General features: G+C 34.0%; 1 protein-coding gene across 4 annotated transcripts in view; it reads right to left on the minus strand.

The window, feature by feature from the left end:
* The window catches only part of LRBA (LPS responsive beige-like anchor protein), a 751,667-nt gene that overhangs the window by 138,988 nt on the left and 590,296 nt on the right, over positions 1-22,383 (minus strand). For all 4 annotated transcript variants that reach the window (XM_057546722.1, XM_057546725.1, XM_057546723.1 and 1 more), the window contains exon 47: positions 13,026-13,178. In XM_057546722.1, the coding sequence (XP_057402705.1) occupies positions 13,026-13,178 (153 nt within the window). The remainder of the gene's footprint in view (positions 1-13,025; positions 13,179-22,383) is intronic.

Here is a 22,383-nt window from a genome sequence, read left to right on the forward strand (position 1 = left end):
AAATATGAATATTATGATTTTTGTGGCAGGCACTCTATCTCTGTGTTGGAGACAGAGGCATCAAGCTAACATGGCCATTGAGATTTCCTTTGGAATTTACATGTCATTCCATGAGGCCAGGGGGCCTTGTCTGTTTTGGTTGCCTCTGTATCCCCAGAACCTAGAAGAATGTAAGCACTGAACAAGTACTGTTCAGTTAATTATGATCATCCAACTGTCTTTTATGCTAAATCAATATTACCATACAGTGATTTTTGCTTATATTTGGATTCCCATACAGTTTTGGCTGAGAGAGAAACTGCTGGCCAGAAAAAAGAAATATGCTGGTTTCTCTGATAGTTAAATTCCTCATGACAAATAATTTTGCTTTATATGTTAGCACTTGCACATCTGTTTAGTGCAAGTTAGCAACTGAAATATTTATCAACAGTTGGCACATGAAAAAAATTAAGTCTGGCTACCATTGTAAGGCTGCTCCTAAAATTTTCTGATTTTTACTGATTTTACATTTGAATCTCTTCCTCTTAAATTAAAAATCTTGATCTTGATGACATGAACACAATTACTCATTTGCTTGATTTACAATATACCCATAATAGTTTCAAAAGAAATACACCAATATTACCTAAATATAAGGCTAATAAAAAAGGTTTAAGATATTTCCTGGTTCTTTTGTCCATAATACATATCCTAGTAGGGGTACACTTATCCTATTAGGGTCACTTATTCCAAAGTCTTTTCAATTTCTAGAGATTGGATTTTTCCTCTTTTTGATCTTATTTTTTAAGTTATATAAAATATTTAATTATTTCAAAGTCAAAACTATTAAAGAAAATAGATTCCACTTGTGAATATGACATTTCTTACTTTGGCCAGTGTAACCGGAAAAGACACTTGTAAGCTGGGTCAAAGGATAAATAGGTAACTTTGCTAGAGATTGGCAAACTTCCCTTCATTGGGAGTGTGTCATTTTGCATTCCCATCAGCAATGTAGGAGAATGCCTCTTTTCCCACAGCCTCGTCAACAGAGCCCCTTGGTGAATTTTTGGAATACTGCCAATCTGAAAGATGAAGATGGAATTTCAGTACAATTTATATTTCTCCTATTATGAATGAGGTTGAATATTTTTTTTCATGTGTTTAAGGGGCACTGACATTTGTTTTCCTGTGAATTGTTGCTCATTTTTCCATTATATTGTTGGGTTTATTTTTCTATAAGTTTTAGGAGTTCTCTATAAGTGAGGTTCCCTAGCATTTGTCTAAGTTTTAATCCTCAAATATTTTTATTCAGTTTGTCATTTGTCTTTTGACTTCGCTTCTGATGCATTTTGCTATGTGAAAATTATCTGTGTTTAAGTAATCAAAGTGATCAGTTCTTCTGTTACTTTGGGTTTTCAGTCAAAGTTGGGAAAGTTTTTCCCACCCTCAGGTTATACAGAAATTCACTAAAGTTTTCCTCTAGCATTTGTTTCACCTTTTCACATTTAGATATCTAGTCCTTGGTTTTTGGTAGGACAAATAAAACTAAGGTTATCTTTCTTCATACAGCTAACCCATACCATTTATTATAAAGTCCATCTTTTCCCCACTGTTTTGAGGTTAGGATGGGGGTTTACATCTTCTCTTCCCTTAACCAACACTAAGCCACTAGGATAGTATCAATACTATCAATACAAAGCAGGTACTCAAGAAGCATATGATGAATGAATAAATAATTGTGTCTTATTTATTAACTGTAACTTAGGAGATACTGATGCAGATTATGTTCTCCATACACACTTTTAAGATACACCTCTGTAAAAGATACAGTTTACACCTGAAACCAGGATTCTATATGCAAAAAGGCATAGAAGGGGCTTCCCTGGTGGTGCAGTGGTTAAGAATCTGCCTGCCAATGCAGGGGACATGGGTTCGAGCCCTGGTCTGGGAAGATCCCACATGCCGCGGAGCAACTAGGCCCGTGAGCCACAACTACTGAGCCTGCGCATCTGGAGCCTGTGCTCCTCAACAAGAGAGGACGCGACACTGAGAGGCCCGCGCACCGTGATGAAGAGTGGCCCCCGCTTGCCGCAACTAGAGAAAGCCCTCGCACAGAAACAAAGACCCAACACAGACAAAAATAAATAAATAAATAAATAAATTAAAAAAAAAAAAGGCATAGAAGGTCCACTGGGTAAGGAGAATATGACCAGTGAGTCACACGTGTACAAAACCAGATTGAGAATGGGTTGTAGAAAGGCCATAGGGTGGTATGTAGGGGGTTTTTATGAAAAGTTTAAAGGAAGATGAGAGTTTTGAGAAGAGCTGTTTGCAGGGTTTTGTTTTATTTTGTTTTCTGAGGTGGTAGTGGTAAGGATAAGGTTATGAGCTTTACAATATAGTTTTGTTTAACTTTAATAGTGGGGGTCACCAGGGCATCCCTCAAGCTTTTACCTTGCCACATATGCATAAAATAACATAATAGGTCAAAAGAAGATTGGAAACCCTGACAGAGAAAAATGACAGCTGGCACAGGTAAGAACTCTAAAATGCTAACAGGAAAGCTAAAAGAAGGCAGAAAAATGTGGGTCATTTTAGCTAAAGAACAAAAAGCTCTATGTATCTCAACTTTTTAGGACATCAAGAAAAATACCTGAATATTTAACAGTGAGTATACCAGAAAAGGCTATTCTCTGTTTAAGAGGCAGGGAAATGCGTAATCCATTTCACAAAAAGATTTATTTTCAAGGAAAATGGTGAAAAACATTGGAATTTGAAAGTAAAAACTTCAATTGTATGGAAGTTTTTCTTTATGAGAATTATCTCATTCCTGCATGATGCTGAGTATCTCAGGCACTATTCTATTCATTTCAGAACGTTTCTATCAAGGTAGAGTAATAAATAAAATTAATAGGCATTTTTCTCCTTTCTTAAGATTGCATAAAACAATAGGTATAACACTGTACAGTGGGTTTATAACATATAGAGATGTACTGTACATGAAAGGAGCACAAAATATGGGTAAGGGGATGAAGCTGAGTTGGAACAGTCACTATATTTTACTGGAATTAATCTAATATTAATCTGAAGTAGATTGTGATAAATTAAGATGCATTTTGTCCCTAGAGTAATGACTAAGAAAATAACTAAAAGAAATAAATAGTAAAAAAAAAAAAATTAATGAAATAAAATGGTAGGCTAGAAATATCTATTTAATATAAAAGAAAATTTTAAAGTAAGAAAAGAGAAACAATAAGACCGAAGACTAAAGAACATAATCAACAATAGCATTAAATAGCAGAGACTATCAGACTGGATAAATAACATGATCCAACTATATGCTATCTACAAAAGATAGACTTTAGATTCAAAGACAAAATAGGTTGAAAGTAAAAGAATGGAAATCGATGTACCATGCAAATAGCAACCACAAGAGAGCTGGATTGGCTATACTAATATCAGGCAAATCAGACTAAAAAAGTACTAGAAACAAAGAGGGACAATTTATGATGAAAAAGAAGTTCAGGAAAATAGTGCTGAAAAATGCCCCCACCTTGAAAAAAAGATATCAGTTCCTATCTCTAGAATCTGGAAATGTTATATATGGAAAAAGGGTCTTTGCAATGTGATTAAATTCAGGATTTTGAGATGGAAGCATCATCCTGGATTATGAGGGAGGGCCCTGAATGTAATCACATGTATCCTTATAAGTAGAAGGTGGAAAGACATTTCACTACAGACAGAAGAGGAGAAGGCAATGTGAGGACAGAGGCAGAGATCATCTAAAGGGAGTATAACACTGATTTTGGACCTCCGGCCTCTAGAACCATGAGAGAATAAACTGTGATTGTTTTAAGCCTCCAAGTTTTTGGTAATTTGTTATAGCAGCCATTGGATATTAATATATGCACCTAACAGCAGGATTCAAAAACACAGGAAGCCAAAACAGAACAGAAAATAATATTTGGGAACTTCAACAACATCTAACTAGCAAAAGTTTATAGACATAGGCAAAATCAGCAAAGATATAGAAGACTTAAACATAAAAACTTGATCAACTGACACCTATAGAACACTCAACAACATAAGAATACCCATTCTTCTCAAAAGCAAATGAAGAATTCTCTAACACAGACCACATACCAGGTCATAAAGCAAGTCTCAGTACACTTAAAACAACAGAAATCATACAAAGTATATTCTCCAATCACAATGAGATTAAATTAGAAATAAAAAACAGAAGGAAATTTGGAAAATTCACAAATATTTCAAAACTAAGCAGTATACTTCTGAAAAACCCATGAGTCAAAAATCACAAGGGAAATTAGAAAATGTTGTGAGAAATGAAATTAAGCAAACAAAATATCAAAACTTATGGGATGTAGCAAAAATAGTACATAAAGGGAAATTTATAGGTGTAAAAGCCAATATTAGAAAAGAAGGAAGAGGGACTTCCCTGGTGGTCCAGTGGTTAAGGCTCCACACTCCCAATGCAGGGGGGCAGGGTTCAATCTCTGGTCAGCGAACTAGATCCTGCATGCTACAAGTAGAAGAGCCTGCATGCCGCATGCCACAACTAAAACGGCCCACATGCTGCAAATAAAAAGATCCCGCATGCTGCAACTAAGACCTGGTGCAGTCAAATAAGTAAATATTAAAAAAAAAAAAAGAAAGAAAGAAAAGAAGGAAGAACTCAAAAAAAACTTGTTTCCTTACTGTATAGCACAGAGAACTATATTCAGTATCCTATGATGAACCATAATGGAAAAGAATATTAAAAAAAGAATGCATATATATGTATAACTGAAACACTTTGCTGTACAGCAGAAATTAACACATTATAAATCAACCATATTTCAATTAAAAAAAAATAACAAACTAGTTTTCCAAATGAAGGATCCAGTAAAAGAGCAAACCAAATCCAAAGCAAGCAGAAGGAAAGAAACAATGAATATTAGAGTGAAAATCCAATGAAGGGAAAAAAATAGAAACACAACAGAGAAAAAACAATGAAGTGAAAAGTCAGTTCTTTGAAAAGATCAACAAAACTGACAAACCGTTAGCAAGACTGACGAAGGGAAAAAAATGATACAAACTACCAAAAATCAGGGACGAATGAGGTAATACCACTACCCACCTTAGAGACATTAAAATGATTATAAAGCATACAATGAACAACTTTATACAAATAAATTAGACAACTTAGATCAAATGGCCAAATGCCTAGAAAGACACAAACTACTGAAACTGATTCAAGAAAAAAATCGAGAATCTGAATAAAACTATAACAAGTAAAAAATTGTTTTAGTAATTTAATATCTTCCCCCCCCCGCCACACACACATAAAGTGTCCTGACAGTTTCAGTGGTGAATCCAATTAAACATTTAAAGAAGGAATAATAGCAATCTCTCACAAGGTCTTTCAGAAAATAGAGGAAGAGGTAACACTTTGCTCTATCTCATTCTATGAGACCAATATAAATCCTGATATTAAAATCATACAAAGATATCATGAGAAAACTACAACCCAATATTCCTCATGAATATAGATGAAAAAGTCCTAAAAAATAATAATTTCTCAACAAAATATACAGTACAGATCAAAAGAATTTATATCATCCAAGGGTGATACACTCATGGAATGCAAGGTTGGTTTAACATCCAAAAGTCAATTAATGTAATATATCATATTTCACTTTTTGTTTCTTGTTTGGAAAACTTTTCCCTATTCCAAGATCACAAAGAATTCCTCCTGTATTATCTTCTAAAAGTTTATAATTTTGCCTTTTGTTTGTTTTTTTATTCATTAATTCACTTTTTACTTTATTTTTAAAGCTTTAATATATTTTAATTTTTGTTTATGGTATAAGGTTACAACTTAATTTTTTTCCATATTAATATCTGTTATGGGTTGAATGGTATTCCCCCAAATTCATATGCTGAAATCCTTAACTTCCCAGTAACTCAGAATGTGACCTTATTTGGAAATAGGGCCATTACATATGTAATTACTTATGTTAAGATGAGGTCATACTGGAGTAGAGTGGGTCCCTAATCCAATATAACTGATGTCCTTATAAAAAGGGAAAATTTGGACACAGAGATAGACACACATAGAGGGAGGATGATGTGAACAGACGTAAGGAGAGCACCGCTAAATACAAGCCAGCAAGAGGCCTGGAACCAATTCTTCCCTCACAACCCTCAAAAGAAACCAACCCTGCTGAACTTTGATTCCAGACTTCTAGCCTCCCAGGAAGGACTGTGAGACAATATATTCCTGTTGTTTAAGCCACCCAGTTTGTGGTACTTTGTTATGGCAGCCCTAGGAAACCAACACAATTACTATTTATCTTGGCATCTAAATTGAGAAGTCCTTCCTTTCCCCACAGATCTGTAATACCAACTTTATGATAGATGAAGTTTCTTTATATGTCCTAGTCTGTTTCTGGGTTCTCTGTTCACTTTGATTAGTCTCCTTCTCCTAATTTCCCTAATTACTACAGCTTTAAAATAATTCATGATATATAGTAAAGCAAGTCCCTCTGAAATCTGTTCTTGTTCTCAGAAAGGGTTGTGGTTATAATTGGCCCTTTACCCTTTGCAATCAGTTTTTTATATTCCAACAAAACGAAACAAACCTACTGGGACCTGGATTGGTTTTCATATTGCATTTATAAACAAATTTGGGGAGAATTAATAATCTATCAATACAGTACATCTTTTTATTCCCACTTATTTAGGTGGCCATTCAGAACTAGAATTTTCACAGTAAATGATATACAGAACTAAAAGCAAACCAAACAATAATAATTTTAGCTTTTTAAAATTATTCATACATATCTGCCCCCATTCCCCAGGGCTTTAGATCCAGCCACTGCAGGGAGTGGGGAGGTGGAGGGAAGGATACGCCCATAGTTGAGAATAATTATCACCAACTATACCACCATGACTATTTACATTCTTGGCCACATCATTATCAATGTGTAAAATGAAAAGGCAATTGGAAAAGGAACAGTATGAAAAAAGCATGTTAGCTTCTGGCATTTGTATTCAAAAAAAAAAAAAAAAGTTGCTTAGTCAGCTCTCTTAAGAAACAGGGTTTTGAATCCCATTTCTTCAGAAAATGGAAACAAGGATATGAATACAGGTCAAAAAAGTGCAACCCCTTTCAAACCTCAAGCAAACCTTTCAACCTTACAGTGTTTCTAAACGCTGTAATTTAGAACATAATATGCTATTACAATAATCTAATTGCTATATCACTACAAATTCAGCCATCTCAAGCTGCAGGTCTTGCTATATGTACATCTATAGCACTTTTTCATCAGGGAAAAGAGAGTCTTAGTCTCATCACTTAAGAATTGTAAATTTTCCATTCAAAGGAAAAAGAAAAGACTGACCTAGTTCATGCACATATATAAGATCTATGAAGATTTATGCTGAAGAGATTTAAATTTTAGCAATAGATAGGAAAAGACGAGGTTGGTGGTGAAATAAAATTTGAAATTTTTATTTTTCTCGTAGACCACAATATAAAAAAATCACTTTTAATCTGTCCATATATTATCTGGAAAGAAGATAACACACTCATTTAATTTTTCTTTATCTTCTCAAGCAAGTGACAACCCATGTCACCTTTATGAAACAGTAGGAAAGAGAGAAGCTACAGAAGATACACAAAAGCAAAGGTGACTCTAACTGGTAACCTCAGGACAGTTCATTAATAGGAGCCTTCCTTTACTAAATTCATGCCACCTCTCAGCCCTGAGCAGCTTTCTACTTCAACAGCCTAAGTTAGCAAAAAGGAAGGAACCTCCAAAGAGTAGAGGTATTGTCTGCCTGGTTCACTGAGTCTAACGGTGCTGGTACATAGATAGGCAACTCAGTAAGTACCTGTTAGATGAACAAATTACTTTCATTATTATTATAACTTGAATAAATTACACATCCTGCAGCAAAAACAAAATGCTCCACTTCACCAACTTTTATAAACTTTTACAAATAATATTACTGCTGAGAGTATGATTTTCTTTGTCTCTTATTCAACTTAAAACTCAAAGGTTGTAAGAGGCAGTATAATATAGGTCCATAACATCGACCTTATATCATGAGATAATGATGAGCAGTCTGAATTCACACATTTTCATACTATTTGGAAGTATGAGAGCCTGTTTCTCATTTATATTTCTGAAGCAGTATTTGGAATAACTTTTTTTCTGGTCTAGGAAGTATTAAATAAAACAGGCCAATCTCTTGGATGTAGTTAAGACTGCTTTGGTTTTACCCTGATTCCAACTCTTCAGAACAAAGAAAATTTAATTTATATACCTGAAAGAATAATCAGACCTATGAAAGTGTTTCTTTCTAAAATACACAGGATATTATCTTCTGTATATAAATTCAACACTTAAGGCCAACTCACAAATCCTTATTTACATCTTCACTACCTGCAGAAAGCTTAGGGAGTAAAACAGTTATAGATAAGGTAGCACTTACAGTCCTCTAACACAAAGAAAATGTAGCGTTATTGTCCACCATCAAAATCATGCTCCTAAAAATATTCTATTCCCTTGAAATAATACTTGGGCAACCAAATACTTAAAAAAGACATGCTGGGTATCTTAAAATGAGTATGTCAGTTCATTAAATCTATGATCCCCTGCTACCAATGGAGTACCGTACAATCTGTTATTATTCACTGTCCTATAGATCATCTGTTCTTGGGGCTGGTTTGTTCCAGGAAGAGAGACAGCTGCAACACTATATCCCTGTTCAACCTGAGGACCATCTGACTTTAATTGTAACACACAGCTTGATGTGGCTCTGGCTATGAGAAGCCAAAGTATCGTCTGTAATAATCTGGAAAAGCAGAAACCTGCCAACAGAGGGCTGAAAACAGGGACTTGTGCTGTCTGGCTGCCTGACGGGCTGCAGGAAATATGATTAATGAGCAAGGTATAATGATATCAGGAACCCGATTAGCACCGCAAAAAGGTCACAGATCAAAGTAGTATGCATTTCATGAGCTACAACCATTGCATAAAATCTGTGGACTTGAAGAGGTAAACCAAAAAGAGGAGGGCGATAAAACCCTTATGCGATAACAGGCTAACCTACATAAAATACCATACTAATAATTTAGTCACTTACAGAAAGTTAACAGGAGAATTTAAACCGAATCAATATGAACTGCACCGTAGGAAAGCTTTGTTCATCATAGGTGTGTAATAAATATTTTTCAATGAATGAATGAGTTATTAAATTCTTTCCTAAAGGCACATGTAAGTAAAATCAAGTATTTTCCTAATTATGAGTTAAAATTATCAGAGATGTAAATATTTGACTGTAAAATGTTTGCATTTAACTTGCAGTAAATTTTTATGAGTTCTGTTAAGAATATAAGCTTATTCAGAAGCTAAACTATGAAGACATCTGTAAAACTCAGAGAAAGAGGAATCACTGGGACAAATGTTTAATAACTCAATAATAAGTTACATTAAATGTGCAGTTAGTATTATAAAATACTACTGTTTAACATTTCATAGTCATACATAAGTTTAGAGCATGAGCAGGCAAAACCAAAATCTGATTGGAAAACAATTTGGTAAGTTGCCACCTTCTTTTCCTTGGTGCCCTTGTGAGACTTGTTCCAAATAGACCTGGCTCTTCTGAGGAGAGGGTACTGAAAGTAGGGATGGGGGTACTATCAGGAGAGTGGCTTATGTTACTTTATACAGTTACATTTTCTTAATTGTCAAAATATTGTTGAAGAGCTTTAAATGTAACTTACTCAAATGTTTCTGCCTTAGACCACTTTTAAAGCAAACACATTAACAAATTTCTTTGTATTTTTAACAATACTTAAATATGGTAATGATTAATAGAGAGTTGGTTCCCTTGAGACTTAAAAGTATAAATTGAGAAAAAAATGCTTCAATAATAAAATGATCAGAACATGGTTTTAATTTTTTAAAAAATATATTCCTCAAGAATGGGGATGATTATTTATACCTTTCAAATCTTATATAAATATTATTTTACATCTACCTAATAGCAAAAACATTTATTCACAATGGTGATTCAGCCTGCCATACACTGTCGCCCCACAGTAAGCCCTCAGGCACTGCTGCCACCCCCAACGGTGCACCCCCGGGGACTCAGGAGGGAAAGAACAGGATACTGGCCCCAGACAGCTAAGGTGTATATCAAAGGAATGACTTCAAAGAGCCCAGATTCTTGCATCTTCCCATACACAGAGAAGCACTAAATTCATTAATTTCAGATACCTGGTTTTCCTTAATTAACAGTAATCTTTTGATGTTCCAACTACCTGGGCTTGAAGTACTTAGAAAGTCCACTGAATAAAACATAATTCTCAAAAAAAAAAAAAAATGGTGATTCAGAAGGAACCATTAAAAAGGAAAAGACAAGCCACAAACTAGGAGGAAAATATCTGCAAAACATATGTTGGACAAAGGATTTTTATGGAGGATATATAAAGATGTCTTACAACTAAATAATAAAAAGACATACAACCCAATTAAAAAACAGGCAAAAGATTTGAATAGATAGCTCACCAAAGAACATATTAAGAGTAGGAAAGAAGCCTGTGAAAAGATGGTCAACATCATTAGTCATTAGGGAAATACAAATTAAAATCACAATGAATCATTGGAAGAGCTAAAATAAAGAAGATTGACAATACCAAGTCTTTGCAAGGATATGGCAAATTGAAACTTCACATACTGTTGGTGGGAATGCAAAATGGTAAATATATTCTTATCGTATGACTCAGCAATTAAACTCCTAGGAGTCTATCCAAGAGAAATGAAAACAGATATCCACCCTAAGACATATGCAAACATTCTTAAGAGCCTTGTTTACTGGTAAATAAACAAAAGGTGTTATATCTATACAATGGAATACTATGCAGCAACACAAAGAAATTACTCATATATGCACAATATGGAGATCTCAAGAACATCATGCTAAGTGAAAGAGTCAGGTACAAAAAGACTACATATGGCAGGATTCCATCTATATAAAATTTCTAGAAAAAGCAAAACTAAAGAGACAGAATCAGCGGTTGCCTGGGACCATGACTGGGAGCAAACAGATACAAGGAAACTTTTTGGAGTGAGGTAAGCCGATTGTGCTGATGGTTACATAACTGTATACATTTATTAAAACTCATTGAATCGAGCACTTTTAAAAAGGTGGATTTTACAGTATGTAAATTATACCTCAATAAATGTGTTTTAAAAGCACAGAAAATTACTGAAAGCAAATAACAAAAAAACCCCCAAAAAACTGCAGAATGACTAGACCTTCTATTGACATCTATATACCCCTGGAGAGAAAAAAAAAAAAAAATGCACGACCATAGATAACTGTCACATTTAAAAGTTTGACATCTCCTTTAACATCTTTCAGAGCTAAGCTTTGTCCTGGGCTCTCATTTTAATTACAGTTAACTTAAAAAACTTGAAAAATACATGCAGTAAACCAAAATGCAACATGTACCTTAAGACTGTGATAGAATAATGTTAGGTGCTATTGCCTGAAGGCCTCCTGTAAGCCAGAGAAAATTCTAGGCATTTTACATACATAACTACAGTTTTACACAAATAATTTTCAAATGACAATGAGGAAATCAAGGCTTAGAAAGGTTAAATTGCCTAAGGTCCCATAACCAGCAATCTGAGTTATCCACGATTAGGAAAACTGGTCTAACTTCAAAGCCTATGCTCTTTCCACTCCCACTGCACTGCTTCCAGTATACGTAAAATATGAATTTTCAGTAATAATGGGATTACAATTAGGATCTAGAATACTGTACAGGATTAAAATATATAATTGTTGGTAGAAAAGGTAAGCATACCAAGAAAACTAAAATGAAATAATTTTCCTTGTTTTAGTGCAAATTAAAAATACAATGCAATTTAGGTTTCATTTTAATTTTATTTATTTACTTATTTATTAAATAAATTTATTTATTTGTTTGTTTTATTTTTTAATTTTTTGGCTGTTGGGTCTTTGTTGCTGTGCACGGGCTTCTCTCTAGTTGCGGCGAGTGGGGGCTACTCTTCGTTGTGGTGAGAGGGCTTCTCATTGTCATGGCTTCTCTTGTTGCGGAGCACGGGCTCTAGGTGTGCAGGCTTCAGCAGTTGTGGTACTTGGGCTCAGTAGTTGTGGCACTCGGGCTCAGTAGTTGTGGCTCGTGGACCCTAGAGCGCAGGCTAAGTAGTCGTGGCGCATGGCTTAGTTGCTCTGCAGCATGTGGGATCTTCCCAGGCCAGGGATCGAACCCATGTTCCCTGCATTGTCAGGTGGATTCTTAACCACTGTGCCACCAGGGAAGCCCCAGGTTTCATTTTTAATATGAAATATGAAGTATGATAAAGAAACTACTTTAAAAAACTGAGAATAAAGCTCCCTGATTCCAAGCATTTATGAAAGTTAAAGGTAAAAAGGTAAAGTCATATTATTTTTTCATAAAGTAATCCAGAACCCATACAACAGAGGACATTAAAGAGTCCACGGGAGAGGATTCTGAGGAGTTGTTTGTAAGCACAATGATTATTGCACTTTTCAGTTTTTAAGTTTTCATATTCTAAATATTAGATGAAGATTTCCTTCAAAAGACAGATACAGCACATAATTTGAAAATCTTGTTTCTATTATCAAAATGTACAATGGCCTTCCAACCTGAACACAGAATTATGTTCTTCTCCTAGTACAAGAAACTCATATTTGAAAAAGCATAGAATTCTACAAGAAATTCACTTATAATCTTGAATCATCATGTTCATATAAAAGTAACCTAAATTCTGCATAAAAGAATAAAAGACACCATTATACCTTTCATGTCAATAAGATTTTATAAAGTATATATGGAGATTCATGAACTATTACATCACTTTCAGTTATCCCTATCAACTACAGTTTTGCCCAGAAGAGCAAGGGTTAATGATTATACCAACACATGAAAGATACTTTGAGAAAAGGCTCATGACAGACAGAGTAGATGATTACTATCTTACCAATCTGTTTATGCGAACAAATTCTTCTGAGGTTTTGGCCCAAGGAGGAAGTTCAACATCAGACACTACTGTCCCATCATCCATCACTCCAAGATTATAATTATTGAAGTTGACAAACATCTCAGGGAGATAATAAAATTCAGGGATCAACTCCTATACAAAAATAAAAGACAATGTCATATTATAAATTGTAGAATACTGACTAGGTATTCATAAAAGGGCTGATCATTTCCTATTGTGCAGAAGAACAAAATAAACATAGGAAAATTTTTTTCTCTTTTCATATCATAGCCCTATCATAAAGTTCTATTAAGGTAGACAGATCCCATCCAACCAAATTTAAATAACACCTTACTGGGTGGTCACATGCTTTCCTTTAGGACAAGTCTTACAAACTCAAGACTCTTATATACCAACATTTGAGTAATATTTGAGGTTTGACAACATATAAACAGAGTTTAACATGCTGTAATAACAACAACAGCTTAAACTAGATTTTTTTGAGGTATATGGAATTTTTGCCAGAAAAAACCCAAAATCTTTATAAGCATTAAAATGCTTTGGTCCATCACCAACCAGGAAGATATTCATTGCATTTGGCCATGGTGTAACAGTATGTTTCGCTCACATTTCAAAACATTCAAGTTTAGTTTTAAGGTACTAACTCTTATAAAAGATCAAAATTTATAATCACTCTAGAAAATGACCTGCATGAGAAACTAAGTAATATAAACATGACTTTAATAAGGACATTTAAAATACGCTTTAACAGGATACTTAATAAGCAGAAAAATGCAGCCAGTTAGGTTTTTGTGTACAATAAGCCCCATGTATAACTATTTCAGAGGTCCTATAGATCAGACTTGAAATCCAGTCTTGACATGGGTCAGTGACTCAGTGGTCTTTCAGATACCCCCTCAGGGCCAGCTATGGCAGGCCCGGCTTTCCAAATGGTTGAGTGAAATAGGGAGGTCATCAGATTTTGGACAAGGTCAGTATGAACTCACTAGAGCAAAGAAAAAAAATTCAGCAGGAATTAAGCTATTATCACCTCCATCATCCATGTGAAATGTTCCTTGACTTTGAATCGTACATCCTTTGTTTACAATCACAATAATTAACTAAGCAGAGTAGAAATGAGCTTGTCCTCCAAATGCCTGACAACCACCTGATCATTGACTTGCAAAACATTTAAACTGAACAAAATTAAATTTTTTAAAAGGAAGATCCTGTTAAGTTTAACATAAGTTTAATTTAATAAGTTTAATTAAGTTTAACCATAAATGAAATGATGCAATGTTCATACAACAATTTTAAGAATCTCTTCTCCAAAATGATGCATATAAGTCTAATTGACAAAAGACATATTTTATGCAACAAAAAGCTATATTCAATTTGTTTTAGTTAAATAACTTACTGCATGAGATGAGTCAAGTACTAAAATAAACTCTTAATAAACATCACATTTAATCTTCACAACAACTTATCACACTTAATCTTCACAACAACTTTACAAGGTAAGGTATCATCTCTATTTAAAAAATTAACTAAGGCTCAAAGAAGTTAAGTAATATGCCCAAGGTTATGCAGCTGATTTATGATAAATTTGGAACTTAGATCAAGATTTCTTTAACTCTAAAGCCTGTGTCCATAATCATCAAAAAAGCATGGGTTCTATTACATAATATATACAGTGCTAAACATTTAAAATACGTTTTTAACATATATTCTAAGCAATTTTTTTAAAAAAGTAAACAAAACCTTTTCATTCTTCCATCATAAGAAAACAACTGGTTCTCCTGAAAAAAATATTTTATTTATATATGTATATATGTATATATACTACACATATAGGAAGAATTTTTAAAATATGCTATAATTATTATTTACCCGTATATAAATATGTCACTTTATAACTATCAATTTGCTGAAGTATGCATTCAATAAATTCCAACTTTGGGCTTCCCTGGTGGCACAGTGGTTGAGAGTCTGCCTGCTAATGCAGGGGACACGGGTTCGAGCCCTGGTCTGGGAAGATCCCACATGCCAAGGAGCAACTGGGCCCGTGAGCCACAACTGCTGAGCCTGCGCATCTGGAGCTTGTGCTCCGCAACAAGAGAGGCCGCGATAGTGAGAGGCCCGTGCACCGCGATGAAGAGTGGCCCCCGCTTGCCGCAACTAGAGAAAGCCCTTGCACAGAAACGAAGACCCAACACAGCCAAAAATAAATAAATAAATAAATAAATAAATAATAAAAATAAAAAAAAATAAATTCCAACTTTGAGAAAATTTCCCAAAATGTCTTACTTTCACTCCATATATTACTTGTGCTAGTAAAGAGGAATGTTACTATTGCCAAGTCTTGTTCTACAATAGTAATGGAGGACCATGCCTTCCTTGTGTATCCAAAATCAAAAGCAGCATTTTGGTTTAATTAATTACTTATTCTTTAAATTTCAATAATACCTGCCCACCCGTACCCTCACCCTAATGCTCTCACAATTAGAGGATGTTGTCCTTCTTCTGCCTGTTATACTCATTATGCTTCTATATAATTCTCCTAGGAATCAAAACAATTATAATGGCTGAATTTTGGATGCTAGGTTTCTCCCAAGTTTTGGGAGATCAGTCATCTGCATTATAAATCAGAGATATATATTGCATAGTAAAAATATGCAAAAAATATACTCTTTCTTGAGACCATGCCTAGACAGCAGATGAAGACCCAACACGGCCATAAATAAATAAATAAATAAATATATTAATTAATAAATAAATAAATTCAATTAACAGAAATATATTTTGTTCGTGGCCTACTTTATTTAAACACATAAATTTATTATGAATTTATTTTATTTTAATATTGACAGCTTACTCTAAATATAAATTCAGTTAATTTAACTCAAAATTAAATGGAGCAAAATTACACATAAAATAAACAAGAAATTTGTAATAAAAGATACGAAGAAAGCAATTTTTAAATCTTACTGGACCATGTTAAATATTCAGTTGCATAATTTCTGTAATGCTGGGAGGGAGGTAATAATTCATCAATTTCCATAATTACCACAGATTTTATTTGCAATTTCCTATTAAAGATAGATACCCTATAATTTTGTAGAGTGGACACTATAAAAATATTTCAAAATTAAGATTTTAAACTTTATTAATTAAAAGTTAAGCTTAATATTTCACTTGAAATTTATTGAGATAGGAATTTTATGTTTTGCTTCTTTATTTTTTACCTCCCAACCTCCCACCCCATACACTTCTCCAATTTCAAGAGAGTTGTCAGGCATTTCCAGAACATTTGCAAGGTGCAGAGCAGAGACCTCCTGAAGACATCCTCTTTTTCTGTCCTTTGTGAAAGTCTAAGCAAATGGGAGATTATGTAAAACGTCTAGGAGAAGCAGTGTCAAAGGTTAATATTTTTAAAAAGACAGAAACCAAAGAAGAGTTTTTCCTCTAGGGAACCAAGTTTCTCAAAATCTGTAGTCAGCTTTCTTTAGCCTGAGGGCAAGGGGAGGGGATGAAGAGGTTAGGCTGGAACCTAGGGGATGGTAAGTGGTCATCAAGGTCCCTACTTGTCCACATAGTGCCTCTGTATGAATTAGAAAAAAGCAATCCTTCTGGGCTAATTCAGCCCCAAGAGAACCCAGTTTGGTAAGTGCAGTACAGGTTGGATTTTTGCTTCTCCTTTCCTTCAGTCAAGCACCCTTACATAGAGAACAATTTGCCCACCTCTACACAATGGCTTCATGATGGTGCACTTACAGAAGACAGTCCCTTGGCACCAGGGCTTTTGGCATCAGCAAATATTTCTTAACTCAAGCTTAGATAATCAGCAGAGCTGCCAGCTTCTAAAAGACCATGTGTCCTAGACAATGAAGATATTACTAGTGAACAAGATGAACTGAAGATGTGAGAGCCAATTTTCTAGGTACCACATAAGCCTGGATCTCATTCAAGCCCTGGGAAAAGGAGGTCTCTGCCCTACCCATCTAATGACTGTGAAAGAACTTCCTACTAGCATAATATAAAGAAGATTTGAATTCAAATTAGGACATTTCTTATATACTTGAGTTGGTGGTTATGAATTTATACATACAGTTGACATGTGAACAACACTGGGGTTAGGGTGCCTACTCTCTACTCAGTCAAAAATCTGAGTGTTATTTATAGTTGGCACTCCTTATCTGCAGTTCCTCTGTATCCCACATGGGTGGTTCCAAATCCATGGATTCAACCAACATTGGACAGGGTACTACTACAGTATTTACTATTTAAAAAAATCCACACATAAGTGGACCTGTGCAGTTCAAAACCATGTTGTTCAAGAGTCAACTGTATTTCAGTGATAAAAAGTTACCAATATACTCACTGACAGTTATTTCTAGGAGACAAAATGGTAGAGAGAATTCAGTATGAGCAGTACAAAACTTTTTTAAGTTCCCATTACTTAATTGATTATTTGATATAAGCTTTAGGTAGGTATGAAGAGTGATATAACATATCATAATCACAAAAAGCATTTATTTCATTTTTACTCTGCAAAGAACTGTGTTAGGATCTGGGACATGGAGACGTGAGTGCCACTTCCTCTCTACAGATCAGATCACAGATCTAACAGTGAAAGGATACATTTTTTAGGAGGAAATTGGTTGTAGGCACAAATAGTACTCTAGAAATTCAAAAGAGAAAAGGATGTCTAAAAGTTCGGGTGGTCAGAGAAAGCTTTAGGGAGAAGAACATAATACATTGTACTTCCCTAATATAACACTCATCAAACTGTATTGCTCCCTCTAAATTGACGGCTCCAGGAGATAAAGGACTTTAAGTATCTTGTTCACTGCTACACCTCCAAAGCCTAGACATAGTGAGTGACACATGTTAGATATTCAGTAAAAATCTTTTGAATGAATGATTGAAGAATGGTACTTAAAGTCAAAGATAAATATTAGCAGAGGGGAAAGACAAGAACAGTCCTGACAAGGGGAATATCTTAAGAAGAGGTACAGAGATGGAAACTTGCATATATCATGTGTTTCCAGTGATCAATGAAGAACTATTTAGTTGGTTTAGAGAGGACTATATACATGGAGTAGGAGATAATTTAAAGTAGGACAAATGTTCCCAATAAATTAACACTGAAGAGAAAGATTACAAAGAATCTAATATAGTATAAAGGACATCATCAAATAAGGACAATTAAGTAAAGGAGTGAGTACATATACTTAAACCATATTACAATCTCATTGGAAGGAAATCTGCATAAGTAAATCAGTTGATGGGAGTTGAATACCCTCTTACCATAAAATAAACATACTGAACTCAACTGAGGTACACCAACATGTAACCAAAAAATAAATAAGTATATATACTGCCTGAATTTTACTATGGATGATAGTGACATTCAAGTTATAAGTAGAATTCTGTCTTAATCCTAAAAGCATCTTTCTAAGAACTATGCCTTGATATAACACCAAATATTATAGTGCAGAATTATCTCCTTTGACAGATGAAATTTAGTGATAGAGTCAAAGATTATGTCTTTCTAATACTTCTAATGTACATTTACAAAGTGAAGTATGTTTTATATTCATCAGAACAGAACATTCAGCTCTGGATAAAAAACACATGTTCAGCAATTCTTTAAAACATCAGTGGAAAATGGTAAGTAAACAACACTGACAGAGGACAGAGATATTTACAATTCACATTTTCTTCTGACTTCCTGACAATAATTTTAATCACTATCACTTAATTAGGCCATCAGGTCTTAGAGGTAAGTAACATGGTCAAAATGTAGTGTATCATCTCCTAAAATAAAAATTTGAAAGGTTCAACCAGAGGTTATACCACAGTTCAGGATAAGCCCATTGCTTTGATCACAAATCCCAAGGCTTTCATGGCATAATGACAAGGATTGGTTGTGACCACACATATGCTTTAGTTTTCTTTTCTAAGGTATGATCCCCATTGATATGAATGGCCTCTGCAGCAAGGCTGTATGATTCACCTTCTAATAGACACCAATTCTATCCATTGAATTAAAACCACCACTTCAACAATACCTGGGTAATCATGCCAAATACTAGTCTATTAATCCAAAGAAACAAGATAATAAAACCTGAAATAAAAACCAAGATGCTACTTCAGAACTAAAGTTAAATTTTTATTTTATTTTTACTAAAATATGAAATCCTGACAAGTCAAACATAAGTACAATAGCAAGGTAACTAATTTAATGTATACTGTTTTGGAGATACTGATGGTAAAAAAAGATGTGAAAGCAAAATTTTAGCTTTTTACATTGGAAAAACTATATTTTATGATGGAAAAAATCCAAAGTAAACTTTCTTAATGAACAAAAAAAGAGTTGATGAACAATATATATTTTTAAAAAGTACATGTTCTGATACATATTAACTTGCAAGTATTTATTTTGTTAGCCCATAAATGAGAAAATCTTTTAGAAAGTTATTAGAGTTGAACTGAACCTATAAGCCATTTTAAATGGACTGCATATCTGAAAGTATTCAAATTGATATTTAGTTTCTCCTTATCGAGTAGATAAAACGCTATTTTCTTCCTTTAGTAAAAGAAATGTTAACAGCAATTTTTAAATTGGAGAAGAAAAAACAATCTATAATGCTTCCAGACAGATCAAATAAATACTGTATGGTTTTAGATATTAAACTTGCATTTTAAATTCAAAATAAAGAAAAATCATGGATTACAAATGAACAAATAGATAATCTATCTCAATCTAATACAGTAAAGAGAATAACTGGGTTTGCGTCTTGTCTATTCAACTTACTGGTCATGTGCTTTTAATTTAATTTTTCTGGCCCTTACCTCAGTCGCCTCTTCTAAAACACAGGGTTGTTGTGTGGCTAGTGAGATAATACAGAATTCTACATGCACAAAAGATGTTACTACTACCACTACTACTACTACTACTACTATTATTATTATCATTAATGTGGCCCCTGATAACAAACCCAAATTAGAGACTCAACTTGTCTGATTCTTAAAGTCAACAGGTAATTCACTGATTGTGGCCATTCTTAAAAGCTTTTAACATAATCCTAAGGGAATTTAATAAAATTTACTTGTAAAAGTAAATATGACCACAAAAATATTTGAGACTTAATAGTTCCTACTAAATAGCTATCACATTTAAAACAAATTTATTTATTTTTTATTAGCAATGACAGTACAGTTCAACATGCCTCATTTTATGATGAATACTCTCAATACTCTATAGTTCTCTCCTGCTTTCAACACATATTTTTCACTTCTAAATTTGGACTGGGCATCTTCGCTGAACCTTTTGCTGTTCCAGACTCCTATCTTAAAGGAAATTGTAATTTGGGGAGAGATAATGGACATTAATAATACAAATAATGGGTAAGCTGTGACTGCCAGAAGAGAAGACATAAATAAAATGCCCACCTTAAATCTTTTCTGGAACAATTTGTATAATACATGAGTATGGAGGAGAACAGTTAATATCAGTATTTATAAATATATTAATGAACAGTCTACATTTTTACACTGAACAAAAATATCATAAGATCACCAGGTCAAAAAACAAATTACACATTTTTATAATTTGGGAAGATAGGAACATTTTCTAAGTGCTTTAAAAATTGTTTTTTCCTGCCCACTATGTAAGTAGCATAAGAAGAAAAATATTCAGTTTTTCAAGTAATTTTTCTCGAAGAACACACGAAAAAGAAATGGTTCACTGTAGACATAAAGAGCACAAAGTTCAAAGCTAAAAAAAAATAGTACATGGGTACATCATTTAACCTACTGACGCATGAAGAAGAAAAGTGTTAAAAAGGGTTAAATTAACAAATCTGTAAGTTATGTATAAAAACAAGGATGAACACATATGTAGTTCAGTTAGAGTATGAGTGTTCTACATTGTTAAGAGAGCGGTAAGACAGCTTGAGCTGACTCTAATGTGGTTGTGAGTGTGTGTGTCGCGGGGGGTGGAAGAGGGACTGACCAAAAAAATAAAAGAAAGAGAGAGGGAGAGGAAGAGAGAGAAGGAAGAAAAAAGAGGGGGAGAGAGAAAGACAGAGGGAGAATGAAGAGAGATAAAGAGGAGGGAGGGAGGTAAAGAGGAAGGAAAGAAGGGAGGGAGGGAAGTACATATGCCAGAAATGTGCAAAGTATGGATAGAAAAGGGTAAGATTTTAATTTTACTTTCTTTTAGCATTTTAAAAATTCTGAATTATTTAAAAGTTTGTTTGAAAATAGGAAGAATAAATGAAGAAAATAAAACTATCAAATCATCCTAATTTAAGCTTTTTCTCTTAACAAATACATCAAGAAATAAATATCCAGCAATTATGTTCTACTAACTGTAGCTAAACATTTTCTTATAAATGGCTCTAAAGCTGATGCTATCAGCATCTGTGGAATGTATTATGGTAGAAGACATGCTGAAAGAGGAAAAAAGAAACCTAACTTATCTTCAGATCACAGCCCCTGGGATTTCTGAGGTAGTAGAGGGCAAGTCAAAGGTCTCATGTTTAACAAATCTCACAAGACACAAATAGAACTATTCTCTGATCATCTCCATTTTGTATTATTACTTCTAACAAACAGGTATACACTTAATACCTTTAAGGGTTAATTTTTAAAGCTAAAACTAATTCTTGTAATATTACTGATAGTCATTTATTTTAAAAATATTATTTAGTAAATTCTTAGGATTTAATTGTACTCTATTTACTTAATTTTAAGTATGGAATATGCTGTACTGACCCTACTGATTTCATAATAAAATTTTATATTCATCACTAATGATACACAATAAATTATAAGATAGATTTTTAAATTGAATATCCAAGATACAATCAGTGACAGGATATCCATATGGACTTCTTTTGTAAAGCTATAACAGTAAAAACTCAATGTGCTTAATTGTAAAAACGTAGAAAATTAGAGCATTAACAACTCTTAGTCAGCAGATGACATTCAGCCACCAATTCTCTTGTGGAGAGATAAGCCCCCTTCCTAAAATACGAGATGTTAGTAGCCCCATTGGAGCACCTACCCATTGGATTTTGCTGTGCCCTTCTGGCTGAAATGGCCTTACACTCTCCTCTTTCTCCTCAGACTACCTCTCTGTTTTTCCCAGGCTTTTTCACTGATGCCTCTTTTCTCAATATCTTTATATGTACTCATTCTTTCAACCAATATTTATTGATTTCTAACTAAATGTTCTAAATGCTGAGGTTACCAAATGAACGACACACAAAGCCCCCACCTTCACAGAACTGTAGCTATGGAGACATAACATAAACAAACTAATATATGTACTGTGTCAAATGGTGGC

This window comes from Balaenoptera acutorostrata, chromosome 5 (genome assembly GCF_949987535.1).
Source record: "Balaenoptera acutorostrata chromosome 5, mBalAcu1.1, whole genome shotgun sequence".
NCBI lineage: Eukaryota > Metazoa > Chordata > Mammalia > Artiodactyla > Balaenopteridae > Balaenoptera > Balaenoptera acutorostrata.